The sequence below is a fragment of the Genypterus blacodes genome, unplaced genomic scaffold (assembly GCF_046128005.1).
Source record: "Genypterus blacodes isolate CSIRO-AG114 ecotype Tasmania unplaced genomic scaffold, CSIRO-AGI_Gbla_v1 ptg000039l_1, whole genome shotgun sequence".
Lineage (NCBI taxonomy): Eukaryota > Metazoa > Chordata > Actinopteri > Ophidiiformes > Ophidiidae > Genypterus > Genypterus blacodes.
The window spans coordinates 5,436,774-5,464,640 of record NW_027466852.1 but is presented as its reverse complement, the minus strand read 5'-3'; the positions used below and the strand labels follow the sequence as shown (position 1 = coordinate 5,464,640).

The window sequence follows — 27,867 nt, the reverse complement described above, 5'->3', positions numbered from 1 at the left end:
TGCAAATTATGAATGATGCATTATTAAACTACAGTGCAGTGTGAATACAGAATACTTGCATACAGCACAGCAACACACATTATCACACAGGATCAAAGTGCAGAAGTAAAAAGGTGTAGGAGAGGGGGGCAGTCCTCCTCCTGCCCCTCAAACTTTCTCTGCAGGCTTCAGTTAGCAAATGTCTTGAATAAAACTAATTGCCAGCAGATTAACTTATATGTACATCATGTACTTTTATTAAAATATGTTACTCAGTGACTTCCCCAAACAAAAAACATACAGAAAGACCTTGAGGCAATCGTGTACCGCAGTTTGGTTTGTTATGTTGAAAAAAAAAAATACAAAACTTTGCTTCACAATATAAAAAATGCACTGCCCCAGTTCCCTTTTACAATGAAATGTCCTCCGCAAGTTACATAATAGCACCGTGACGAATTACAATCCGATATACATCACATAACAGATCATTATAGCAACAAAATAACAAATAAACAGTATCAACAATGCAACAAGCTGAGGTTCGATGACAACATAGTATGTTGGGTGAATGTTGCTGTATGAATGGAATGATGAATAAAAACTTTGAAAGCACCACTCACTCCTTCAAAGAGGAATTATAGAGACAACATATGTAAATGACAATTGAGCTCAGTCAACCATGAAAACAAAGAAATAAATGTACGCACGGCTCTTGAGTCCCAGGATGAATGTGTGTGTGAATGAATGAATGATTAGAGTAACACTGATTTATAAATATGTGGCATCAGGTAAGTCCTGAATGTAGTTTTCTCCCTGCATGTAAAAAAAGTCCATGGCTCTTTAATTCACTCCTGTCTTTGGCTTAGTTAACCATTGTAGCACACTTGACCAACTTGGAAACCAAATTTCTGGTTCCCGTTTCCGAAATCGGACACGGCCACGTCGATGATGGGGAGTGTGTTGGACAGCGGAGCGTCAAATTCCAACACCGTCCTCTCCTGCCCTGAGCGAGTCTACAGCAGAGACACACAGTTACAAACAAACAAAGCTGGGTGGGTACGCTCACAGTGAAAGGCAGGGCTGCGATACTCACCTGACACCCGTCGTACAGTGCACCAATGTAATGTGTGTTCTCGTGCGTCAGCTCCTCCCCGTTGCTGCCTCTGAAGCGCAGTGCGTGTTCGTGGCTGTAGGTGGCGGTGTGAAGCCAGGCGGCTGAGTTGAGGCAGTGGTAGGTAAAGGTCTGCTTGGCTGACACGCTTAGTAGCTTCAAGAAGGTCAACTGGACCACGTCGACTGAAACTCCCTCTGACCCCGAGTAGGAAAACTGGGAGAGAGAAAACACGTGCATGCACAAACGCACACAAGCACACACACACACACATAAACAAAAGCATAAATGAAAATGAAAAAACAGTAAATCAATCACTAATGACAAATGTTTCAAAACTATTCAATGTCCATTCTGACTAGGGCCAGCACAAATAATCTATTACTGACAACTCAATTAAAAGAAATTTTGTTTTAAACAGGTTGAAGGTAAAGGCACTACAGGTGAGGGTCTGAGAGAATATCGATAACTCAAAATGATGAGAAGAATAACAAAATATTAATGGATAATCATTATATTATATAGATCTGTAGGTCTGACCTCTTTTTCGATGTAGTTTGTCAAAGTTTGACAATGTTACATGTTTTTCTAGACTACTCTCAGCACTGTCCTTTCTCCAGGCCATAACCAGTCCCTGTTTGGTTGAAAGATCTCTTTTGATCTGTTTGCCAGAGGCCACCCTCACTATCGCTCTTGTAGACTGGGACTACAGAATCCCTCATCATCTCCAAGCACAGACTAAAGACCCACATCTTCTCTGATGTGGGTCTGCTGGGACCTCTTCAGTCTCTACTCCTTCAAAATAGCACGTTGCCTCGTCTGCCTTGGTGTTTGCCACAAGCTCTTTGTCATTTTTGAGTACGTTTCCACAGTGTGGAGAGTTCTGCTGCACAATAGAGGAAGACCGATGAAGAGCCACGTCTTCTGAAGAGTGACTGATCTTTTTAGCCTCAGCTCTTAGCAAATAACATGTTAGATAACAGAACATTTAAGTTTTCTCTGCTAGAGTAGAATACAAAATGCTTGCACACTAATCACCAGCTAATCACTGAATGTGTTTACTTAACAAAACAAAGCAGCACATAGGCAGCAGCTCCTCCAACACCGAACAATCCCCTCATGAAAATTATTAATAGCAATAATAATTACGTTTCAAGTAATTAGGCTGACAAACAAACAGAGAAACATCATAAATTAAATCTGATGACCTCACCAGCAGATGAAATCACACCATACCTGTTTTCCTTTCCTGAATTCACTGTACCAGGTGGCAGGCTTTTCCCCTTTCCACGCCGCAAGCTTCACCTGATGACAAACAAACAAGAAGCTCAGCAACACACACACACACACTCAATATTTTGTATTTGTGTGAGAGTGTGTTTGCACTAACCGACTGGAACTTCTTGTCAGGGTACAGACACGTCTCTCCCTGTGCAGTGAAGTTACAAAACACCTTGAAGGAGTCTCTGTGGCAACCCTGATTGGGATCTATCCAATACTCACCTTGACAGAGGGAGAGAGAAAGTGAGACAGACAGTGAGACGGATAGCACCAGAGAGAGGGAGGGGGTCAAGTATATCAACAACTCAGAAAGAAATCACCCGACACAGATACTGCGAGCAAAAAAACCCCACATAAACAGAGACAAGGAAAGCTAGAGAGAGAGTGAGACAGGCAAGAAAATCAGCCAGACAGAAAGAAAGAGTAAGACACCGACATGCGGTGCAACAGGCAGACAGGTGTGACAAACAGATGGCCAGAGATGCAAAGTGATCGAGTACCGTTGGGGAGTTGTGGGTCGAGGAGCCAGAGCTCCTTGCAAGTGCGGGCGGGGCTGTGGTAGGTTCCCAGCGGGTTGCGCAGGCCCTCCACCTCCACTCTCATAGACGACAGAGAGGCAAACACTTCCTCCATGCCTTTGCCCTCATTCTCCTTCACTGATCCTTCCACCTGCGGCTGGTCCCCTTGCATCCAATGCCCCTCTGCTCCATCCAGTTTGGCCTCCCTCTCCTCTGTTTCCAGTGCAGCACCGTCAAACACAGTGTCAGTTCTTCTTCTCCTCCCTCGCTCTTGCAAGGGGGCCATCCCGACTGCTGGCAATCCCTGAGGTAGAGGAGAGGAGAGGAGAGGAGAGGAGAGGAGAGGAGAGGAGAGGAGAGGAGAGGAGAGGAGAGGAGAGGAGAGGAGAGGAGAGGAGAAAGGGGAAGGAGAGAAAGCAGGTGAAGTGGAGGAGACGTACGAGAGGACACAGGTGGGGAGGAGAGTCAATGTGTGAGAACAGATGCAGATGGTGGACAGTGTGAAGGAGAGATGAAGGCACACAGGAAAACAGAGATGATATTTTCAACGCTAGCTGGAAGTAAATGAAGGTTATAAAGTTCTTGAAAGTACTTACTGGTGGTCCTGGAGGCCCCACAGGCCCTGTGTCTCCTATGGGACCAATTGGACCCTACACATGCACACACACATGCACGCACGCACACGCACACGCACACGCACACGCACACACACACGCACACACACACACACACACACACACACACACACACGTGTTAGTGTGGGCGTATGAGAATCCTGCATGATAAGATAGAAAAATATTGTACAATAACACAAAGGCTGTTAACGCTGACCTGATTCCCTTTAGATCCCCTGTCACCAGTAGCACCCTGGGAGAAACAAAAAGAGATGATCAATGATGTTCCAGCAACGCATCCAACCATGCTTTCCCTCAAGTGTGTGTCAGACATGTGATCTATTCTTTATACTCACAGACAGACCCGTGGGGCCTGGGGGGCCAGTGGGACCTGATTGACCAACCAAACCCTGAGGAGAAACAAGATCTGCATTTAGTTACATTTCAACAAACTTTACACAAGACAAACCAGGAGCTAGTTTCAGTGTGTGTGGGTGTGTGTACACATTAGTGTGTTTGCCACACCTCTTCTCCTTTGGGCCCCAATAATCCCTGGTTTCCTGGCAGTCCTCTGTCGCCCTTCTCTCCGATGTCTCCTGGCGGCCCAATCAAACCTATCAGACCCCCATGACCCTGCAGAGAAAATCACAACACTGTCAAGGTCAAAGTCAAGGTGGAGGACAGATTACATGTTTGCCTCTGTAAATGTGGACGCACTTTGTCTCCCTTCTTTCCTGGGTCTCCCTTTAATCCTGGTAATCCTGGTGGTCCCTGAGGAGACAACATTATGACGAGGTCAAATACAAGTAGTAAACAGGGTCAGTATATGTACAAACCTATTTATCTACAACAGAAAGCAGCTTCCTCCGAAGTGGAAACTATTAAATGAAAACTATTACAGATATTTTGTCATCTCACCATGGGACCTGGTGGTCCAGTCTGTCCAGGCGGTCCATTCAAACCCTGCTCACCCTAATAAGAAAAAGAGAAATGATATCTTAACACAACAGACCACCCAATCATTCACTCAATGTTTCACTTCCGCTGGTTAATTCTGTGCTCTTACCGCAGGGCCAGGGATCCCCCTCAGACCCTGAGGGCCAGGTTTCCCAGAGTATCCCTGACCACCCACGGGCCCCGTCTTCCCTATGGGACCTTCCGATCCTGAAGCACCCTGAAAACGGCAGAAAACGATGAACATTGAGGCCATGAACATTTAACAATATTAGTATTCATTTTTATGTCATACTCACCTTTGCTCCTTTCAGGCCTGCTTTTCCCATCTGCCCTGGTTTCCCCAAGTGGCCCTGTAGAATATTTACTCATGTTAAACTGAATTCTTTTGTCGTACATACACACATGAATGCACACACACAAACATTTTTTGAAAAATTTTGAAAGCACCAAGAAAAACACATTTGACCTCATTCAGACTTTAGGGAACAATAAAGAAAGAAACACCTCAGCAGATCACAGGTAGACACACACACAGGCGGTCTCACATACACATATAAACACATACCCTTCGCCCAGGCGGTCCTGATGGTCCAGGCTCCCCTGGGGCTCCTGGTGGTCCCTGAATGATAAAATGAGAAATGTTACCGTAGCTAGTCACCTTCCTCAAGTACCATGATGTCACTGGTGTACAATGTGTGATACAGGATAGAGAAGGATCTTACAGATTTCCCTCGGTCTCCTGTGTCTCCTTTAGACCCCAGCAAACCATCCACACCCTGACAAAGAATAGCAGATGGAGGAGAGGAAATGTAAATGTCTCCGTTTAAGTAAATTAAAGCTGCAAATAACTTAACAGTTTTATTCAGTGATGTGTGCAGTTGGCACATTGATGGAGGAAATGCGCTAGAAGAACGGAGGCAGGGAAAGATGAAGAAAAAAACCATGAAGGAGGGGGTCACTCACATTGGGTCCAGCCTCTCCTTGCTGTCCTAGGTCCCCAGTGAGACCTACAGGACCCTAGAGAGAGAGAGAGGGCATACAAACCGTTTCACACTTTCACACACTGATATTATATTGTATCAAATGTTCAGTATTGTTGAGGCATTAATGGAATGAAAAAGGCGAGAACACATGGTGGTGCTGGTGTCTTTGTGGGTCCTTACAGCATTGCCCTTGGCTCCATCGTCCCCTGTGGCCCCCCTGGCTCCTGGGGGACCAGCTGCTCCTGAAAGGCCCGTGTCTCCCTTCTCCCCCTGGTCACCCTTCTCTCCCTAGAGGACAGAGTGGTCCAAAAAATGAGTAGGGAAAAGAAGGGCAACAAAAGAAGATATTAAAAGATATAAGATGGAGGATACACAACTGAAGATGGTTTTGATGAGGATGTGGACGGCAAAATAAGAAAAAAAAAACTCACTAGCCTTCCTGGAATGCCCACTGACCCGGGGTCGCCAGCCTCTCCATCCTCTCCCTAAAATCAACAAGATTACCAAGCATTGTTGTAAGCAGTAAACTAACATTTACTAGGCATAAGGTGCTATGAAAGTTTCTTTACCTTTTCTCCAACTATGCCCGGCTGTCCGATCATTCCTAGTCGACCAGACGGACCCTGCACAGGAAAACGGTGTTTTAATCACAAGGCTTTCTCACTCAAACCAGTGCTCAGCTGACTGATTTAATGCTACTGTGGAACTAACCTGTCCCCCAACTGGTCCTTGAGGACCAGTGGGACCATGTTGTCCCGGTGGCCCCTAAACACCAAGTAGAGAGGTTTAACCGTTTGTTACAATGAAAGATATGAAAGGAATTACACTGATTTTCTGACAGGGGACTGTTTTTAAAGAAGGAAATGAGCTCACCATTAGTCCCACATGTCCACTCTCACCCTTTTCTCCTGGTAGTCCAGGCATACCCTACGGAAACAGAAGACTTAAATGTGGCACTGATGACTCTCACAGTCAGTCACCAGTCTGCATACTGACTGCCTAACCTGTAATCCTATTGGTCCTCTAGAGCCCTTAAATCCACGAAGCCCTTCATCTCCTTTTGGACCATACATGCCCTGCTGGCCTCGGGGCCCGGCCACTCCGTCCACACCCTGAGGCACAATTGGGAGTGAAGAAGACAAAGAGTTTGAAATGTTGTTGACATGGCATGATACAAGCATTACTGGTGTCTTATGAATACAGTTCATTGACTTGTCTGATAACAACAGCCGAAACTAAGAAAAAAAAAGACAACAGACTCACTGGAAGTCCTGCTTGACCAACAGGGCCTGGAGTACCAGTGGATCCTGGGGGGCCCTATGGACACAGAGGCGGGGGGGGGGGGGATTCAGACATGGGTGCTGGAGAACAGAAAGTCCAAACATTCTTTCTACACTTCTTTGGATCGACACTCACTCCTTCCCCTTTGTCTCCTTTGCTGCCTTTCTGCCCTGGTCCACCTTGCTCTCCCTGTGAACACAGAGAACACACCGCTTTTCACCATGATATGAACACACATTACTGCTTTATCGCTCTCACACACTATCTTTACATAGTGTACACTATACTCTTGATTATTTTCTGTGCTACCATAATACAAGGTAAAAACGGGAAAATGGATGGAATTAATAGAATTCGGTCGTTTTTCAACACAGATGACATGTTGCTTAGTTAGAGTATGAGGAAAGTCTGGCATTTCAATGTAACAATGGTGTTTATATAAAGTTTGAAAGAAAAGGTATGGCTTTAATTTGAATAGAAGTGTTGGTATAGTATACATGAAAACGTACATGAGTACACACACACTACCTTATCGCCATCATCTCCTGGAGGTCCTGCAGGTCCAGTGGACCCAGGCATCCCTACAGGTCCTTGCTCTCCATCTTGGCCTGCTGGTCCTATAGGACCCTTCTCTCCCTGGGATAGAGACATTCAACACTTGTCAGTGTTCATCCATAATGTACAAAAACACACAAAAATCTATCCAAGGATAAATTCCACATGGTGAATTATCATCAGTATTAATTATTACCAGATACAAGATTGATAAACCAACGACACGATCATATTAATCATGTACTATCAGGATTCATTAAATATGATAAGATATAGAAGAGAACTGACAACTTGATGCAAATGAATTGAAAATGACTGTAGCTCAATGGGATGGGACGACTAAACATCACTGAAGTGAGCATTAGATGTATTTACAGGTTCCCCCTTCTCTCCCATTGGTCCAGGTCCTCCAGCTGATCCGGCTCGTCCTGGTTGGCCAATTGCACCGGCAGGTCCTGGAGGGCCCCTCTCACCTGCCGACCCCTGAGAGACAGAAACGACAGCATGTAAGCCCTGACAGTCGTAACCAATATGTAAAGTACTCATGTAATCAAAGTAATGAATGGATCGATAATAAAACATAAAATCAGTTGATACCATAGGTTGATATTTTTTTGTGATATTTTAAATCCCCTTCTTGAGTCTGTGATTAATGTTTTTGAGAACAAAGGAGACAGTCTGACTTACAATAACTCCCGAAGCTCCTGTAGGTCCTGCACCTCCTTTCAGACCTGGAGGACCCTGGGAAGATGAAAGATAATTTGTACTGATTTCTAAATAGGAAGTTCTATTTACAGATGTTAATGATTTGTGTGTGAATATATGTTACCATAGCTCCTGGCGCTCCTCTGCTCCCCCTGAAGCCTTTCAGTCCTGCAGGACCATTCTTGCCGGGTGTCCCAGGTCCACCAAAATCGCCCTGTAAAGCAACAGACAATGTAACATCAGAACATAATTGACTTTGTGTCATTTGTGTTCATGTAGACCTTGACTGTGTGTACCCACCTTACCACCTTCTTTCCCAGCAGCTCCGGGTAAACCATGCTCTCCAGGTACTCCTGGTGACCCTGGGTGACCTCTGTCCCCAGTTGGGCCAGACTCTCCTGATTTGCCCTAGAACAAACACATGTGAAGGTCATTGGGTCACCTGCATCAATACAAACATGAAGTAGGAGAAATTTCATTCCAAAGATTCACACTGTTGAACTCTTGAGGGCTCACCTGTGGACCCACCACACCTGTTGGCCCCGGAGGTCCTGTCTTTCCTTGGAATCCCTGCAAACACAGAGAGGGGTAAAATCCATACCCTGGAGTGTGTGCGTGTGTGTGGTAAAGACTTTCCCTCAGTAAAACATTAGCTATAAGTGTGCAATAAGAGGTTGAGAGACGCATGATCTTCTATGAATACTAATGAAATTTGACCTCACCGGTTCTCCTCTTTGACCTGGGTGACCTGGAAGTCCATCCTTTCCAGCTGGACCCTACACACAGATGCATTATTGCACACAAATTCAAACAGACACATCAATAATGTATCCATGAACACACAGACACAAGACACTGTTTGCAAGTAATGCCCTTATGTTCCCTTGTGGGCCACAACGCCTGATTCTCCACAACATTGACCAGGATTTCTTGCCAGTTCATTAAAGGGGCAGAGATACTGATCAATTTTGATCAGTTGACATCTACTCACAAATGCCACAACAAAAGACTATCAAACCATAATTTCAACCCAATTTAAACCACCAATACTGTTAACCACTGAAGTCATTTAAGTGAAGAAATAACAAATGGAAGGAAGAAAACATTTTGTCTCAGTTTTAACTATTTATTCCCCAGGGGATGATATGTAGCAGGGAAATATTGAACTTGTGTTCTGTTACTCACACTGGCTCCTTTAGGTCCTGACTCTCCATTCCTTCCCTGGGGTCCTTGTGGCCCCTGAAAAAACAACAAATACTGTATTTCAGCAGATAGATCAGAAGAATAACCACTTAAAACACAATTCAATTGTTCTATGTTACCCTTTCTCCAGTAGCTCCTTGGGTCCCATCATGTCCTGAGGAGCCCTAAGAAAAGCAGCGGGAAGGAGAACATGGAGGTGGTGATGACTACACAGTGGTGATGCATCGCTGTTAGAGTAAGAGTATTCTCCCTTTAATTACAAGTGATATTATTTTTGGCTGAGAGGAGGACCAGCTGACCTTTTCTCCTGATTTTCCTGTGGGCCCTCTCGCTCCTCTGGCACCTCGTGCACCCTGGAGCGGGAGAAACACGAATGAGACACAGAAAATACACACAAACTGATGGCTGATGACGAGTGATGTAAATACTGGCAGTACTCACGTTTGCACCCCTCTGGCCTGCAGTCCCTGGTTGTCCTGCAGGACCCTGAGTGACACAGACACAGCAGTACATATGCATTCGTGCGACTATCGGGGAAAAAGCTTCATCACTGTACAAAGTATTATCAACATGTTACTCACTTTCTTCCCCTTCTCTCCTGAACCTCCCAATACGCCCGGGAAACCATCAGCACCCTGAGGATGAGGCATGTAAGTAATGATATTTCCTCTATCTACTTCTTGACCTTCATTTGTCCATTCATTCAGCCACTCATTCATCTGTGTATTTATTTCACCTTAGGCCCCTGTCGCCCTGGATACCCTGGCAACCCTGGGACTCCCAGTTTTCCCTAAAAAGAGAAACAATGACTAACAGCATAGTTTACATAACTGTTCTTTTTAACACGTACATTCATGCTTGGCTCAGTACCTTTTCTCCAGAAGTACCCAGAGAACCAGATTCTCCTAGAGGCCCCATCTGACCTTTTGGTCCCTCAGGCCCATCCTCTCCACGCGGACCTAGAACCCCATTGTCCCCATTGTCACCCTTTGCTCCCATCTCCCCCTTGGCCCCTGGGAAACCATCCTCTCCCTGCGAGAAAATCCAGTTTGTAGGATTTGCAGATAACATGAAAACACAACTAGTATTGAAAACAAATGTCCTGCATAAGAAAACAACTTGAATGTACAGACTGCATGGCACATTTTTGTCTCAGACCTTCTCGCCTTTGCTCCCCTTTAATCCTCGGATTCCATCTGCTCCCTGTCAAACAGCAAGAGACACAGAAATTGAGGGGACAGGTCGACAACAAAAAAAAGAATACATTCTATAATATTACTGGATGTCTTCAGGAGGTTACAGTCACTGCAAATATGTAAAACCTATGATGGTGTGCTGACACAATCTGCTGTTTTTGGCTGTGTGATAATGTATTTGAGGTTTTCCAGAACTAACAGCAGCAACAACAGTCGACCACTTCATCCTTCTAGTTTATTCAGTGGGGTTTCACAAGGCCAAGGGGTCACGGAATTTTCTCAACTAGTAGTTATTCCTCAATACAAGTTGGAACAAGAAAATCTGCAAACCCGGAGTTACAAGGTTTTTGTATTACAGGAGGAATATTTAGCCTCTGTTTTTCCTACCTTAACTCCCCGCGCCCCTGGGTATCCAACAGGTCCCTGCACTCCTAGAGGCCCCTAAAAATACACACGCACAAGGTACATTAATCATAATTCATTTTGGTAACACAACATGCAAACACACACAGAACAGACTTACTGGTAGCCCTTTTTCTCCAGGAGTTCCTTCCCTTCCAGGGTGACCCTAATGACAACAGGACATGTTACTATCTGTGTGTGTACGTGTGCTGGTGTGTGTGTCTGTCTGTATGTGTGTTTGTGTACTTACTGAAGGCCCGTCATTTCCAGGTAAGCCCTGCATCCCTTTCTTTCCTTGAGGTCCCTATAAAACAAATAGTAATGTTTAACAGCAAGACTCCTGCAACCATGAGAGATGAAATTTGGCTGAAATGTTCTTACCTTCTCCCCTGGCAACCCTACTAATCCTTGAGGACCAGGGAAACCCTGCAAGAGAAGTGAAGCATCAGTGTATGTGTGTATGCATATGCAATATATAACTATATATTTGTACTTGTCATCTGCATTTACATGGATGCCAGGGTTCCCTTGCTGTCCGGGTGCTCCAATGTCTCCTGTCGTTCCCTTCAAGAAAAAGGAAGTAATATTAAGACACCTAATTTGACATCAGGGTCTAGACTCTACACTCTAGTATCTTTATTATACCCACCGTGTTTCCTTTTGAACCTTGGACACCATCTATTCCTCGGATGCCCTGTGAGGAGAACAGAGCAGACAGGGGTTAGATGGAAAACACAGTGTGAGAGAGTCCCACTTTGATTGCTCTCACTTGGCATCTGTATCAAAACATATAGGACAGAACAGCAATTTTTGATGGCTAAAGACACTACTAAGACAACATTGAATATGTTACCTAAGCATAACATATTTACCTAAGGCGTTAACACAAGCTTTCTGAAAATAAGCATCACTCAACTTCATCTGTTAGGCCTATGCCAAGAAGTCAGTGGGTCAATATCTGTTAGTACAAAACATCAATTATGCAAACTAGAAAGAACAAAATGAATATAAAAAGAGGTATAGTGTTGGTATATTGTTGCATCTGGTCTTGTTTTCTACATAATGGTGTGCTGAAAACGGGAATCATCATAATGTTATGATTGGACCTCACATGGAATCACCAGCATGCACAGCTGTTTTCGTGTTTGAGGTCAGACACAGGAGGTGGCAGAATTACATTATGTTCTTCTGTCTCTTACTGTTTTACTGCATAGATTACAGACATGAAATATGGTGTTTGTAAAGAAGTTTAAAGGTCACACTCACCATCTGGCCTGAGGGGCCTGGGCGACCTCTGGGGCCATTCAGACCTCTGGAACCCTGAAGTACAGCACAGTTACAGACAATGAAATACAACAGTAAACACTATGTAGCTCAGAATTGTGAGTGTATGAAAAGTTGTGAATAAAATAATTTTCAATAATAATACTATAATTAAATAAGTGTGTGTGTGTGTGTGCGTATTTGCATATACACTCACAGCATCACCTGGTTGCCCTCTTGGCCCAGATGGCCCCTCTGCACCCTGAGTGAAACAGGAATCTTAACAGCCACATACAGAAACACACACCCTGTGAATGTTCACAACTGCCATGATCTTCTACCTTCTCTCCTGGCTCTCCTGTAAGTCCTGCAGGGCCTGGCTTTCCCCGATCCCCCTGAGAAAATACACACAAGCAAGTGGGTCAGTCAAATTATGAGCTAAACATCACTCAACCCTTTGCTTGTCAATCAATGAATTTACTTTGTGCCCTTTGTTTCCAGGGAGACCCGGCAGGCCATCGAAGCCCCTATCGCCCTGAGAGAGAGAGAGAGAGAGAGAGAGAGAGAGAGAGAGAGAGAGAGAGAGATTAGTTTACAGTTTAAGAAGTTCCATCAGTAATGAACAATTTGATAGTTTTTCTTCACCTTTCCTCCTGTTTCTCCGATTGCACCGCGACCTCCATCAGAACCACCTCGACCCTAACACACACACACACACACACACACACACACACTTGTTATACTGTGGAATGAGGCTATGATGTCAGATTAAAGGAGGCTTTGGTTGCTGTGAAAGAAACATGTCTGATCTTCTCACCCTTTTCCCAAGCCGTCCATTCTGACCTGGCATTCCTGGCAATCCGCGAGGACCCTAGAGAGAAAGGGGGGGTGGGGTTACAGACAAAGGTGTAGGTGACAGGAGAGCGAAAACGGGGAACTGAGGCACAAAACTCAAAATGGATAAAAGACCTCTAGGCCGATATTAGCCAAAGTATTTGGGCACTAAATGGACATGTAATCATATCAATATATGTAATGTCATCTAACTTTTAGCTAGGTAGGCTAGCTGAGGTTGCTAACAGTTACAGCTTTAATAGCAGCTTAACTCGCCGCACATCTGTGACCTGGAGAAAGACGGCACACATGAGGAACGTCCCCTCATGATAAAGACCTGGGAGCATTTCAGGGGCTAAATAAATGCATGAGGAAGGAATGAGCAGTGAGTGTGTTGCCATGACAGCTAACTTACTGATGGCCCCAAGTCTCCGTTGGCCCCCTTCAATCCTGAAGTACCTGGTAAACCCTGGGGGGCGGAAAGTTTGCAACATTGTTCAAACAAGTGTGCACTGTGCACTGTGTGTGTGTGAGTGTGTGTGTGTGTGTGTGTGTGTGTGTGTGTGTCTACATATGTGAACTGTACTACATGTAGCAACTACCAAAGACCAAAACCATGTGAGCTGACTCACCAATGGTCCAGGTCTTCCCCTGAGGCCAAGTGGCCCGGGAGGTCCCTTCATAGACAGCTAGACAAGGGTGAGGAGATGTGTGGGTCAGAAGGACAGTTAGTGACAAGATAACTGGCTCAGATCTCCATCAGTATACACAGAAGGATGTTTATTATGTTTTTACTTTGGTCTGCTGCAGGATGGCCTGAGCCTGAGCCTCCTGTGCTGAAACCACGGCACCTGTCTTTGGATCACCACCTGACTGGAACTGCACACACACACACACACACACACACACACACACACACACACACACACACACACACACACACACACACACACACAATCCGACAAGACAAGTCAAACTCAATACTCCACCCAGTGGCCAATATATAGTATAGCACTACTATGTAATGTCCTTTACAACATGGCGGGTTTAATTTGGACGATCACAGTAGTGATATACAGATATATTTGAATATTTCAAGACACATATGATACTGAACATTACAAAAGCATCACAACTACACATTAAACAATCAAATGCAGGAAATACAAGCTGTAATTCCTCTGAGAGCTAAATTGAATGATTTGGTGTAAAATGGTTGACAAACACGTGTGTAATCTAGTTTCAATCAATAACTTATATCCGTGATTTTGTTTTATGCCACAAGGCCAAAGCACTGTAGGTGTGCTTTAGGGTGGTGAAGTTAAATACAGCAGAAGAACCGACACGGTGGAGAAGAGGTTAAGTTTTGAAAAAAATCCTGAGGCAATCCTTTTTTTAGCTGCGACATTCAAGAAATTCCTAAATGATTCTTTGTCTTTGTAGGGTCAACAGGGGCAGAAATAACTGTCACAGAAACATTTGCTGCAACATCAGAAAACAGAAGAATCATAATGTTACCGGTAGGAGCATGATGTTTCCTGGGGGACCTGGTATCCCATCAGCTCCATTAAGGCCTGGCCGCCCTTGAGGGCCCTGAGGGGAGACAGAGGAGGATAAGAATAATGTAGAGATGAAATGCTTCCAACTCACAAAGCAAACAGAAAGCAAAGCGTCCTCACCAGTTCCCCAGGATCCCCTCGAGGTCCCACTAGACCAGTCACACCAGGAGGTCCTGGTTCTCCCTGGACGCACACAGAGAAAAACACACAGGGCACATTTGAGACATAATGATAGAATTTGTGTTACTGCGAGCTTTCATCACCGCATTAAACGTTTGACCTTAGGATTTGGACATTAACTGATTAGTCAAAAGACAGAAAATTAAGTGACACAAATTTCTGCCTTTAATACATTTGGCTTGTTAGAAAAATAAACAAATCTGGATTCTGAGAAATAGTCTGTTTCTGTTTTTATGTTTACATTTCATCGATTGTACTAAATGTTTGAAAAGAACTGAACACACTCAGTATTGAGGCCACTTACCTCAGGTCCTGCAGGCCCATGTGGTCCCTCTATCAGTGTCCCCTGCAGACATTTAACAAGAGACACAACTCTGTGTAAGGTGTGTGGTTGTAAGGGTGTGAGTGTGGTTTTTTTTCTGTTGAGTCTGTGTGTTTTCCTCACCAATCCCAAATAGCCTTGCTCTCCTTTCTCCCCTTTCTCAGGTAAATTCTAATGACAGGGGAATGGTGAATGTACAGATGGAGAGCAAGTCACAACAAGGACAGAGCATGTTCTTATGTAGAAAGCAGAAAGTGTTAAGTGAAACAGTGTGTGACTGCTTTGAACGTACCTCTGTGTTTAACGTGTACTCCCGCTCTCTCTCAGCGGGTCCATATCGCTCATCATATTCATCCTCGTACTCGTACTCATTCACCTGGTAGTAGTCGGTTGTGTTGTCAAAGTCTTCATACTCTACAATCTGCTCAGTGCACATTCGAAAGTAAAACAAATAAGAGACAGAGGGTGAGATGAGAGGCTTCATTTCGCACACACACACACACACGCGCACACACACACACACACACACACACACACACACACACACACACACACACACACACACACACACACACACACAAAGCAGAACTTGTGTTAATGATCTGGGCCTCACCTCATACTCAGTCACATTAGGCCCTGCAGTCACCGTGGAGACAGAAAGATCGTCATAGAGGTCGCTGTAGTCAAACTCCTCAAACTCTTCCACCACATGTTTCTTAGGCGCTTTCTCCACCTGAAGGCCATAAAACAAAAAGCCAACAAAACAGACATACTGAGTGTATGCACAGAGCTCAGTGGCAGCTCGGCTTATACATACAAACATAATAACCCCAAATGTCTCCGCCAGCCATATGGACAACTTCAAAATTGTAAGACGCATACTGTAAGATTTAAGGCATAAAGGATATTGAGACGTCTGCTGAGGCATCCAACATCCTCTTTAGCCCTTCATGCCCTATGGCCCTGCATACATACACCTTAAATGATGGCATATAGCCCTTACATGGCTGCACTTGCTTCAGCTTGAGGCCTTCAGCAGAGTGAGAAAATCTCATCGTATCTACGGCCTCCTCACACCTATTACATAATACAGCAGAAAACACTAACTGTGTTTCCTCAAGTATTTGTCAGCCAGAGGATAAATCAAATAGCAGGAGCCAAGGAGGTTTTTGGCATGACATGTTGCCCAAGAGTTGTGAAGCATTGGCATAAAACGCACTGACAAACTAAACTGGACCACAAAAACATGTGTTTTAAAGTTTGTAAAAACTTATTGTAATCTGGACATGCCCGGCTCTACAGAAATAACCAGTGGATATGTCTGAATGAAGCCATGACTAACAGGAATGTGTATGTGTGTAAGAGAGAGAGCGAGGGAGAGGGGGAGGGAGAGGGAGAGGGAGAGGGAGAGGGAGAGGGAGAGGGAGAGAGAGAGAGAGAGAGGGAGAGAGAGAGAGAGAGAGATGCTAACAGTCCACAGTGATCTTTGATTGAGGTTGACAGCAAAGCATTTACCTCCACCGCCTCCACTAATATGCTGTCATAGGGCAAAGGAGCTTCACAGTCTGGGATGTAGTCCTGACAGTACGTCTCTGCTGCTCTGGGGTCATCGACGATCAGCAGCTGCTGGATGTCTCCCTGCGACGCACAGACACACAGACACAGACACACACACACAGACAGACAACAAAACTGTGATAAGTGAAACCATATGATAACCACAAACGCATGAGCAGTGTGGGATTTATTGTGTTCCTCACTTGATGTACACTTGTCAATGATTATGTGACTGACATGCCAGTTCCATATGTCTTCCATGTCTTTATCTTTGATTCTGTGTGTGTGTGACATCATCACTCTGATCAAAGTGCTTCTACAAGCAGCTTTTATTGTTCCTCTGCAGATAATCATCTCCAGAGCATTAGCCCCAAGTGGCGCCAGCACTTGAAGTCCACAGACAGACACACACTCTTCAAGTTGCCTTACACATCCATACAAACACACACATATGGTAGGTCCTACCCAAACATGCTATGGCTGACTCAGTTAAACAGATGGACCACCTGAACCCAGACTGAGAAACCAAGGTCAGAGTTCACACTTCACCTCTATCGGAATGACCGCACGTTCCTGCGGAAAACAAACCTGGCTTGATAACACAATAGAAACAGAACTCCAAAATGTCTGCAGAGACTTTACACAGCTGCAAATGTGGACAGGATTTTTCCATGAACAATAACACTGTGCAGGATTTTGAGGTCTAAAGAAAGATTGTTTTCCGATACAATTACTGCAGTACTCGTGTTTAGCCGCATGAGTGTTCATTTAAAGTAAAGCAGTGGGAAAGTTGTAGTACAGCCTTTCCACCACTGGAGGGCAGTGTTTGGAGTGGCGTCTGGTCCGGAAGGATTTCATTACGACTCATCAATCTAGTTGGTTCATGAGTTACACAGTGATTTATGTAAGGGTGCCAATTCGCTCAGTTAACACGCTCTTTCTTATTGCTTTATATCTTGAAACACACACTCTCTCTCTTTCTCTCTAAATCTCACCTCAAACACATCTTCATCCAGCAGACGTGTTCCAAACACAGTCACACCCTCAGTGCTGACATGGGGGTCATGGCTTCTGAGCAGGTCTAGGGTGTCCAGCTTGACACAGTCCAGGTAAAGAGTCACTGACTGGCCTTCCACGCCGTAGGAAACTCTGTGCCACCTGGTAGGACAGAAAGAATACAAATATGTTCCTCAGGGGAGGGGTTGTGAGAATGTTCTTATTTACATATTTCGATATATAAATAAGGCTCTAGAAGTGTGTGTTAGTTTGTGTGTAGTTACCCACTTGCCATCAGCCAGGTTGATCTTCCTAAATGTGGGGTAGAGTTCTGGAGTAGGCTGACCTGTCTGGTCCTCGTACAGGAAGACAGGAGACCGACCCACCTCTATGCCCAGCTGCTGTGTGCCCTGAGAGATGGAGAGACATTGTGGACAGGGGAAAGAGGGACAGAAACAAAGATGGATGAAAGGAAAAAAGAGAATCTCAATAAACGCATGTCTTTCTATAGTTTTCACCATGATTATGACTTTATGGCTATGTAAACCCATATAAACAGCAATTGTGTTGTTAAGCAAATCAAACAAATAGGAGCTAATATGCGAAGGACACTACAGTGTGTGATTGATCATACGCTGTTATGTAGCTGTGTTTCGTACCTGTGAGTCGTACAGGGACAGGAGGAAGACCTGTGAACCCTTGCGAGGTCTTACTGTTGTCATCACTGAGAAATCCACTGGGAATGGTGAATCTGGAGAGGATGCAGACATACACATGAGGGTGAGTGCAGATAACACACATGCTTTATGTTCAGGATTAGTCAGGAATAGATTATTGATGATATTCGATGATATCTGGGATATTTGGGCCAGTTTGACAGTAAAGGAAAGAAGCCTGCATGTTTGCACGGAAGTAATATGGCATTATTTACGTTATAGGCTTTCTTTGTTTTTAATGTTTGAGACATGTTCAAAAAATCATTGTATTGATGTCACAACAAGCTACTGAGAAAAATCTAGAAACTAAATTCACCCAACAATCAGGTTTGTAATCTGAGGTTACAGATTTAAACTGTTATATGAAGCAATAACCAATCAAAAGGTCAATTGAAGGACTTAAATTACCAGGGAAAAGCTGTTTGGTGGGAGCACTCAGCTGAATCTTCTTGTCGATCCTAAAGGACAGGTCCGTCTCCTCTCGACCCTTCCTGCTGGTGCACAGCCCCGCCTCCAATGACACGCCCTCCATGTCCTCCGACAGCTCCAGGATTTTCAGGACATCAATGGGATCAGCTGCAGAGAGACAAAGAGTGGTATGATTGAGAGCACCGATGGGTTTGATGGCGTTCTGACCTTCTATCGCCTCCACGTTCAGGAGTGTGTGTGGACAGAGTGTGTTAAAAAAAACCTGCCTTCAGTCAAGCCACAGCCTCAGCTGCACAATGGATCACTGGTGTGCTCACTGAGGTCCTGCAGGCTGACTTTTACTGTTCAGTTATGCTTCTCTTCCTGTGTTGTTAAACTGTATTGTTTTCATTTCTTTATGGTTGTTATTGGGACACCGGCGGTTTAAATTTAAGCTCAGCCACGAGTGCTGCTTTTCATTTCACAACCTCTCCTGTGAAAGCAGTTTATCTGTATTAGTGGTCAAACAAACAAACTATTCTCAGATGAAGTTTGCAAATATTGGACAGTATTGCCATTGGTAAATGTGGTAAAATGGGTAAATCAGTGAAATCTTTGCCTGTGTGTACACGCATGTGTGACCTTAGCTCTGGAATTAAATATTTTCTCATGTTGTTTTCATGTTGTCATCTCTCTTCCTCTCTTGCTCACACACGTATTTGTTGATCAAGTTGGTTATCATCACCTGAGAGCGCCAACCATGTAACAAAGTGAATCACACAACAATAAACACTAATAGGCGAGGGCCATAACACATACATACATTTTTTGCAAATGACTCAGCCTCACACACACACACACACACACACACTCAAATCAAAAACATTGCAAACTTTTGGAACTCCAGGGATTTGTTGGCGAAACTGCACTTTAAGCAGAAATGCAAAACATATGCACGCACATATCAAATATCTGCTCCACACACACATTCCTTTGAACACTTTGGACACAGTGGTCACAGAGCTGTGTGGGATGGACCAAGCAGAAGGAGACGTGGTGTAAAGGTGGGGAGTGGAGGCGGAGAGGAGAGGAGGAGGCAAGGGAAGAATGTATAAGATATTGAAAGTGAAAAGGGGGGGGAGGAGGTATGGAGAGAAAATAGAGGAGATAATAGATGGTAGGAGAGAGGAGGGCATGCCTCTACTGGTGTGGCTCCTTTTCACACGTTTTTCTGAGGCTTACGTAAACCCTCCATCTGCCCTGCACCTTTCAACATGCACACACACAAACACACACACGCACATACACACGTGCATGAACATAAGGGGCTCGCATAATGTGTGAGCCTGAGCCCCAGATGTATTTGTCTATCTGTCCATCTGTCCCTCTAGTCTGCCTGCTGGCTTCTCGGCATTCTTTTAGTTTGCAGCTCTGCCATCACGTTATATTAATAGATTCAGATATTACTGTACTGAACTTCCAGCAGTGTGGTGACCTGCGCACGGTCCCATCAGCAAAGTTTCACTGCTGCACTGTTAGAAATCCAGAGTTTGGCTGATTTCCATCTGCATCGAAAGGTGAGATCCAGATCTGTGGGCAGAACGCTGTGTGGCCCCGGAGCCACAGAGTCACTCTGGCTGATCATTCAGGTCATTTACGTCTGAACCAGGTCACTGATATTGCTTCTTTATATCTGCTGTTCACTTACCAGGTCCATAGGCCTTTGTGTGGACCCCTGTGCTATTACTACAGATTCTCACACGGAGCTGTGTTACTGGGATTTGTTTTAGTTATTTTTCCTTACAACCCCCCTACATGTAAACTCTCCACATACTTCCATCAGCAGGCTTTCCCAGGTGTTTCGCACAGTACCTGGTAGTTGAAGGCTAAATATCTCCAGAATGCAACAGGACAGCGTACAAAAAACAATGTCAGTGAACTAGTTTGCAAATAAATGATGTGAAAAGTTTGTAAAATCACTTGAACATAAAACGGTTGCCGTTCTACAAACCCAAACATAAGCAGCCCCTGAGGTAAAGATAAGACTACATTACACAGTTCCTGAAAAAAATTACAATAATTTTCAATAATGTATTTCACATGCCATAATATTCCACAACACACAGCACATGACACAAACTCAGCATGACTAGCTGCTGAAATATCCTATTTACACATTATGCCGTGCAGACCTGTTTTTGTTGCTCCACTTGTGTGCAAAACAAACTGACTTCAAACCATAAATCTGGTTGCTTCTGGTGTGCGCCCACTTCAGCTGGCACAGCTCCCAAATCCAGACAATCATCCCTCTTGGGTGCAGGGAGAGGAGTTTAGGCCATACATACCAAAAATGACAGGCAGAGCTTACATCTGAATGCAGGAGAGAACAAGACGAGGCATGGAAACTTTGGTCTTACTCTATATGCTGCACGCTTAAGGACACCAGCTCTTCATACGTTGTTGACACGTAAGAATGCACGCACACACACACACACACGCACACACACACACACGCACACACACACACACGCACACACACGCACGCGCGCACACACACGCACAAGCACTGCATCTACACTGACTGGCCTCCTGGTCTCCATCAGTGTCCTTTTGTTGTGGCTATCCTGAGGCTCTTACGTGTAATGGATGGGGCACCGTGATCAGCAAGAACACACATGTACAGTTTGTCATATGTCAGCCATAATATGAAGCAGAGCAACTACACCTTCAGCAGACCGCAAGAACCTACAATAGAACATACAATAACCTACTGAAACATGACGACGAGAAAGAGGAAGACACAAAAAGCAAGAGAGACCGAGGGAGAGACAGAAATAGACACAAACACAGACACGCAACATTCAGGATTACACTCTAAATAGATCTGCTTGGAATTCTTAACAGATGTTTAACGGTTGACATACATACGGGCAAAACACAAATATGTGGAGCAGTAAAAAACGATCATGCGACACACTGATCCATACGGTATGGGAGCACCATCTTGAGCACAGTATGGATTTCCTGGAGGCCAGATGTGTGTTTGTGTGTATGTATGTAACACATTAGGTGGGTGCACATGCGTGTTGGTAATGAGGCCGTCATTATCTCCGTAAGGGCAAAGAATGCAATAACTGGCCTTTTGTAGGAACTAGATGTAATGTTTGGTTTCAGTTCCTATTACAGCCTCCTGCTCTCACTCTCACACACAAACGCACGACTAACACACACATCATGGTAGACATCCCCCACAGAGCATTTGCCCCAGGAGTCATGACGGTGCCTTTACCTCTTTTACTCTTTGCCCGCTCTCTTTCCTTCTCTGGCTTCTCTCCTAAACATGTGACATGGCTCTCCTTAGAGACCAAACCAGACAAATGATAAAAAGATGGGGATGAAAAGCAGAGAGAAAGGGATGAAACAGAAAGAAGACGGCAAGAGCGCAGAGGGAGGAATCAAATGCAGGGGCCATATGTTTTCTGTCCTCTTACTTCAGCTGGCTCTGATCAAAGCAACCAGTGGATTTGCTCTCCTGCTGTCGGATACACACAGACACCGAGAGCGTAAGCACGTGCTCGCACAGACACGCACACACGCACAAGCATTTACTAACATTAACACTGGTATGAATCCCGTGCTGGCCACCTCCTTCTAGGAATCTGTGAAATCCCAGCTCACCTCAAGTCTCAACAGCTCCATAATCTCCTCTCTGCATCCGAGATGAACGACGGACGCTTTCAGATACGTTCATTCCAACCAAGTCAGTCTTCCTCTCAAACAAAGATCAAACGCTGGGTCAATATTTGTCATTCAAAGAGTGCCAACACTTCTCGGACAGCGACACACTGCTTGATGTGGTTCTGTGCTTTATTATTTTTGGATGTTGCTTGGTACGGCGCATTTGGGTTTGAAGTACAAAGCGATTCAATCTGAAGCAAAAAAACACACCTACACATCTTGGATCGACTGGTTCACTGTGAAGTACGGAGCAGTTACATGAAATTAAGTGTCCATATATCTGCAAGAACATCACTAGAAATATCTTATTTAAAGTATAAACATCATCAGACATAAAGGATTTGTTGCAAGAGGTCTCTGCAGAGTCTTCGTAAAAAACGTATTATTATACTTATAACTCATAATCACAAACAAATGTTCAAATCAATCATTCGAGTTACATGCACCGCCCAGGATGCATCTAATGGTGACAAAAATAAAGGCATTATGGGAGAGACCAATCATATCCATGTGGCGCTGCGGCTGCAGTCTATGGAGCAAAGCCAGCTTCTCATGTTCCCCCTAAGGAACAGCTGCGTCTTAACTGACCGCAAGTTCAGCATCAAGCAAACAGCCAATCTAAAAACTTGCAACGACGCCGAACAACCATATCAAAGAGGCTCAGGCGGTGAAATCAATCAGCTGACGATGAGCTGATGAGCCGTCCATTTAAACGTATACTCCAGTCATTTAATGAGATCTGACATGTATGCTTGATCGTCACTATGTTGCAAGATGTATGAACGCTCAGATTTGTTAAACTGTCACTTAATGTTGATCTGAAAACTGGATATCTAATCATTCATGTGTTACAGTGGATTCTCAATAAGACAATTCTTAAGTTATATTTTCTGATTGGTCGTACATGCATTCTCAGGAAAGCTGCCATCTACCTCCCCAAACATAAGAGAGTCTGTTGCTGTTTTTTAATCTGGAAGGAAACACAACCTTACAGCATCACGGAGGACAAAGAGATTCAGGTGCTTGGTAACATTGCTATGGCTACGTGACATCACATAAGCCAGGTGTCGGAGGCTTTTGCTGGAATGTTTTTGTTTCAGTTTCAGTTCAATGGTTACCATACTATTGTTTCCCACCTATGTTTTGAGAGAAATTCTTTCATTTTAACCACTATTGGAACTTAGACATGGGTTACATCTCCCAGAATTTAACTGAATCGAATCCAACCGAACAAAATTGAATCGGAAATAAATATAATCAAATTGGGACTTGAATGGAAACTGAATCAAACCATCAGTCTCAATATCCACAATTGTTTAAACTGTTCAAATACGTTTCTTCAAAGAACCTACAACTGGCCTACAGCTCGCCCACTTGACACAGAGCTGTAGCAGTGAAGAAATGACTCCACACCACTTTGAGGCAGTACATTAATAAATAATTACGTGATGCAACAAGTTTAACTTTGCTGTTTTCATAATTGGGAAGACATAAAATGAATTTTTCATCAGAAACACTAATGAATATTCAGCAACATTATAGTCCTATTTTAAGTTAGGTATTAGGACCCGCCATACCATCACTACATCTATGAAACAAATCTTTATAAATATATATTCATAAGATTTCTTAAAAACAATCAACTGTTTAACCTAAAAATCTGAAACAATTCTGTTAGGAGGAACCCCTTTATGCTAAGCTCCTGATGCCAGTTTGGAGGATCTGCTCAGATTAGACCTTCACTCTGCTCCAGCTGCCCTCTAATCACTCAGTGGTGCCCAACCTGAGGTGCACCTAACTATTTCAAATCTCTTATTGAAGTCGGCGCTCCACACACTTTGTTTGGGTAAGCTGAGGGAAGCATTATCCCCACTGCTGCAGTATGAAGCCACACATTTACAGTGGACCAACACGGTTATTTTCTTTCCCATGTGTGTTGATCTTTCTTAAACACTAAAAGACACACACACAGGCACCGTGCTGGTATCTGTCCGTTCATGCATCTGCACAGATACAAATGTGTTCTGGATTGTGTTCTGGAGACAAAGGGATTCAGAAACATTCCAAATGAAGACTCTGCCATGTTCTTTCATTTGCTTCCAAAAACCATAGCAGGTCTAACATTACCTGGCGTTTGTAAACATGAGAAACCACCACATTGTCTCAGACTGTAATTGTGACTCATATAGTGACATTTCAAAACTTGACAGGGAGCCATTTTGTCTGATCACTGGCCAAGGAGGGCATTCAATAGGAACACAACAACCACTGGTAAAACAATGCAGATGCAAGGTGAAGATGCTGGCAGAACCCATTGTGATCGGAATCCAATCTGTCAGAACACATGTGCATGTGATCAGGCTCCCATTGTGATCTGAGCTCTTACGCTGCTCCATTCAAAGTCCAATGTCGGAAATTCACAGTTGAAGATTCCGACTTCCTACCTCCAGGTGCGCCATGACTCACAGCGCTAACACACATTACCATGCATAGCTACATGTTTACATGAATTATTTAATAAATTAAGTTAAGACTACTCATCTTGAATTCGAAGCTCCAGCTACTTCAACAGTCGTTCATACCCATTTTTTCAAGTAGGATGTAGGACATTTTAAAGTAGTTCTGAATTGTCTGGAATGCTCCTGTCACCAGTAACCAGGTGTGAAATGCAGTTTGGTTGCAATCATGAGATAAAAAACACCCCAAATATAAAATACAGAAAAATACAGCTGCACTGTATTTAGTGAAAATTCAAGCAAACCCAATCAGTGACATCACAACAAGTGTTTTCTCTTAAACAGCTTATGGGAGACACCAGCTGTGGCATCCTCGATTGGGCTGTGACCATCTTACAACAGGCTTGACAGTTTTATTCAGTACGGTGTAAAATACTGCAACAACCCTTTGTCGTTCCGTGTGGTACGCGTTTGCTCTGTTTTTGGTTGCCAGACTGGAATAGAAGCAACACAAGCAGGAAACATCAGGAGGTGGATTATCTTCTGCTCTGCAACTGCCAAAGCAGAAACATATGTCTGTCTGGCTGAGATAGTGGGCATTGATCTTGAATTTGAGATTGATTTCAACTTGTCTACTGTACTTCTGGAGTCAACTAAATTAGAAAGTAACAGGAAGTGCCTTTGGCTGAACCAGGAGACAGTTGGTCATGTTGCCTTTTTACACCGCCGACCAAGTGAGTTTAGAGTCATTTTTGAGATCTTACTGAATTCTCTGGAGGTAATAAATAGCTGGGATGCTTTTACCCCAAGGTGCAGATGACATACACAGGTAAGTGAGTGAAGCACCTAAGGCCAGACTGCGATATGCTTCACCTTAACTTGACCACATTGCTCAGATGACTCAGAGCATAATTCACGACACACACCTTGACAGCCAGGTGTGTGACTGCATTTGACACAAGTAAAAAATCAACAGTAGACTTGGAGACAGTTTCATAACGGGTGTTGCGAAAGAGTTTAGCAGAAAGATAACGAAAGTATACAACAGGGCCTTGTGTGTGTGTGTGTGTGTGTGTGTGTGTGTGTGTGTGTGTGTGTGTGTGTGCGTGTGCGTGTGTGTGTGTGCGTGCGTGTGTGTAGCAGGAAGATCACTTTAGAATAATTCTAACTTACAAGGACCTTTTTCCTGGCTGCCAGGTGTGAGAGTAGCTGTAGGGTTCACCTCCTGACCCAGTTTGACCTCAGATGGCCGTCAAGGTTAACAGGTCACATTCACTCACTTTGGTAATGACCTTCACAGACAGAGAGTCAGAGGTGAGCCTCTGGGGTTTCATTCAGTAAAAGGGTGTGTTACTACATCATAGTGAGATACAAATACTGCAAAAGAGCTAAATACCTCAATGACACATACATATACAATAAAACTGCCCAGCAGAAGAGGTTCTTATGTTCGGACATATCTTAAGATATGTGATTTATCTTCAGAACCACTTGGTAATAAAGGCTTAGAAAAAATGTTAATATGTTTCAGATTTCTCAGCATCGTCTCAGGGAGAGCAGGTGAAGACAATGTGGTGGAGTCTTTGCCAAGTCACCAGCTCACCGAGGCTCAGAGCGCCAAGAGGAGATTCTGTGTGTATAAAGTCATCTGTGCCCTTTGGCTGTGAAAGAGAGGTGCTGATGTAATCGTGAAGAATGCCCTAGCTTAGACAAGGAAACAACTGGTGTATTGGACGTATTGGAGTAAAATATGAAAAGATTGTATCTGCAGAAATGTGCTCCAACTACAAGGTTCCGTTTTATGAGTCTTGCTTATGTTGTTGTATGGTTTCTAGATACTTTCCTATGACTGAGAATGAGCTGGCCCACCCCTCCTGTCCTGGTGTGTACGTTTGGAAGACTACACATCTCCTGCCCTTGATTTGGGACCAGTAAACAAAGATTCTTCATGAGGTGACCCAAACACACTCACACATACACCGATAAACAACTATGACACCAGCCTCTAGTCTGCCACACAACAAGCCAGTTTGAAGAATCAAGTCATCCCCATCTGGTTCTAATGCTGTTCTGGCAGCTGTTGTATGTATCCAAACATCTCTGGCACAGTTTAAAACAGCTCTGTTAAAGTTGCCCCACTCTGCCCCATTACCCAGCTGTACAGCTTAGGCCCAGACTGATGCAGCAGGTATGGGAGAACAAGTCTAGACATATAAGCATATGCCTTGACTTTCTAACCAATGTGGAGTGGGCTCCAATACCCCAGAACAAGGCCTCTCAGTTCATTAGGCTTTAAGTCTGCATGACCTGGCATGACAAAATCATCAGTCAAGGAAGCTAAAGTCTACTTTTTTGGAAATTTCCAAAATAACAAGTGCAGCTGCTGTCTTCCCCAGGTGCTACTCACTCCTTCATGCTACCTGCAGACCTGTTAGAGGGGCTTTTGAGGCATGTGTGTGGCTGACAAATGAAATGCATATCAAGTCAACCAGAAATTACTGAACTGTATGTATGTATGTTAGTAATGGGTTGAGAGAGAGAGAGAGAGAGAGAGAGAGAGAGAGAGAGAGAGAGAGAGAGAGAGAGAGAGAGAGTCCAGCTTGTTTTACCTGGACGTCAGTCTCCTCTGTAATTAGAGAAGGGAAACAATAATCACACAGATATGATCGAATAATCACGCGGGATAGTTCAGCCTACCTGCCCTTGAGCTGCATAACACGGTGGCGAGCACAAACAGCAGCCACGTCTCCCGAACTGGACTCCATCGATCCATCCTATCGCATCGGAAGCCTTATCGATGGGAGTATGAAAGAACTCCCCGCGCGCGTTGGGGGACACCTGCACACACACACACACGCTGCCGGGGTTTGTGCGCGCAACTTGCCGACAGGTATGTACGCCTCGCGCCCGCACTCGACCCAGGTGGCAATTAGAGAGCGCGCGCAAGTAGAGCACCTGATTGAATTGTGCGATGAAGGTGATCAGCAGCGCGCGGGGGCCATGGCGGAGACGCTGCTGTTAGCCTGTGGGATGGACGGATGGAGAGGAGAGAG

At 44.4% G+C, this 27,867-nt stretch overlaps 1 protein-coding gene across 1 annotated transcript; it reads right to left on the bottom strand.

Annotated features, from left to right (window-relative positions):
* Positions 1–237: 237 nt before the first annotated feature.
* LOC142997014 (uncharacterized) lies at positions 238–27,867 on the bottom strand. The gene is made up of 66 exons (XM_076148177.1): positions 27,512–27,867; positions 18,621–18,788; positions 18,156–18,247; positions 17,785–17,906; positions 17,496–17,658; positions 16,459–16,581; positions 15,557–15,676; positions 15,236–15,364; positions 15,067–15,114; positions 14,926–14,967; positions 14,562–14,624; positions 14,401–14,475; positions 13,678–13,761; positions 13,515–13,571; positions 13,298–13,351; positions 12,866–12,919; positions 12,694–12,747; positions 12,530–12,583; positions 12,390–12,443; positions 12,266–12,310; positions 12,052–12,105; positions 11,435–11,479; positions 11,296–11,349; positions 11,167–11,211; positions 11,036–11,089; positions 10,907–10,951; positions 10,771–10,824; positions 10,346–10,390; positions 10,058–10,219; positions 9,924–9,977; positions 9,769–9,822; positions 9,629–9,673; positions 9,487–9,540; positions 9,307–9,351; positions 9,170–9,223; positions 8,707–8,760; positions 8,501–8,554; positions 8,285–8,392; positions 8,109–8,198; positions 7,967–8,020; positions 7,655–7,762; positions 7,253–7,360; positions 6,860–6,913; positions 6,707–6,760; positions 6,448–6,555; positions 6,317–6,370; positions 6,155–6,208; positions 6,013–6,066; positions 5,875–5,928; positions 5,624–5,731; positions 5,424–5,477; positions 5,183–5,236; positions 5,026–5,079; positions 4,757–4,810; positions 4,570–4,677; positions 4,422–4,475; positions 4,221–4,274; positions 4,029–4,136; positions 3,860–3,913; positions 3,721–3,756; positions 3,486–3,539; positions 2,872–3,193; positions 2,481–2,593; positions 2,327–2,395; positions 1,073–1,306; positions 238–992 (listed from the first exon to the last, which is right to left on the bottom strand). The coding sequence occupies exons 1-66, from the start codon at positions 27,585–27,587 to the stop codon at positions 846–848; spliced, it is 5,226 nt and encodes a 1,741-aa protein (XP_076004292.1). The 5' UTR covers positions 27,588–27,867; the 3' UTR covers positions 238–845.

Coding starts and splice junctions, on each gene's coding strand:
- LOC142997014 (XM_076148177.1), bottom strand. CDS start 27,587: ATGGATCGATGGAGTCCAGTTCGGGAGACGTGGCTGCTGTTTGTGCTC. Junction 9,541..9,628: donor CAGGCCAGAGGGGTGCAAAC/GTGAGTACTGCC, acceptor CTCCCGCTCCAG/GGTGCACGAGGTGCCAGAGG. Junction 5,478..5,623: donor ATGGAGCCAAGGGCAATGCT/GTAAGGACCCAC, acceptor CTCTCTCTCTAG/GGTCCTGTAGGTCTCACTGG.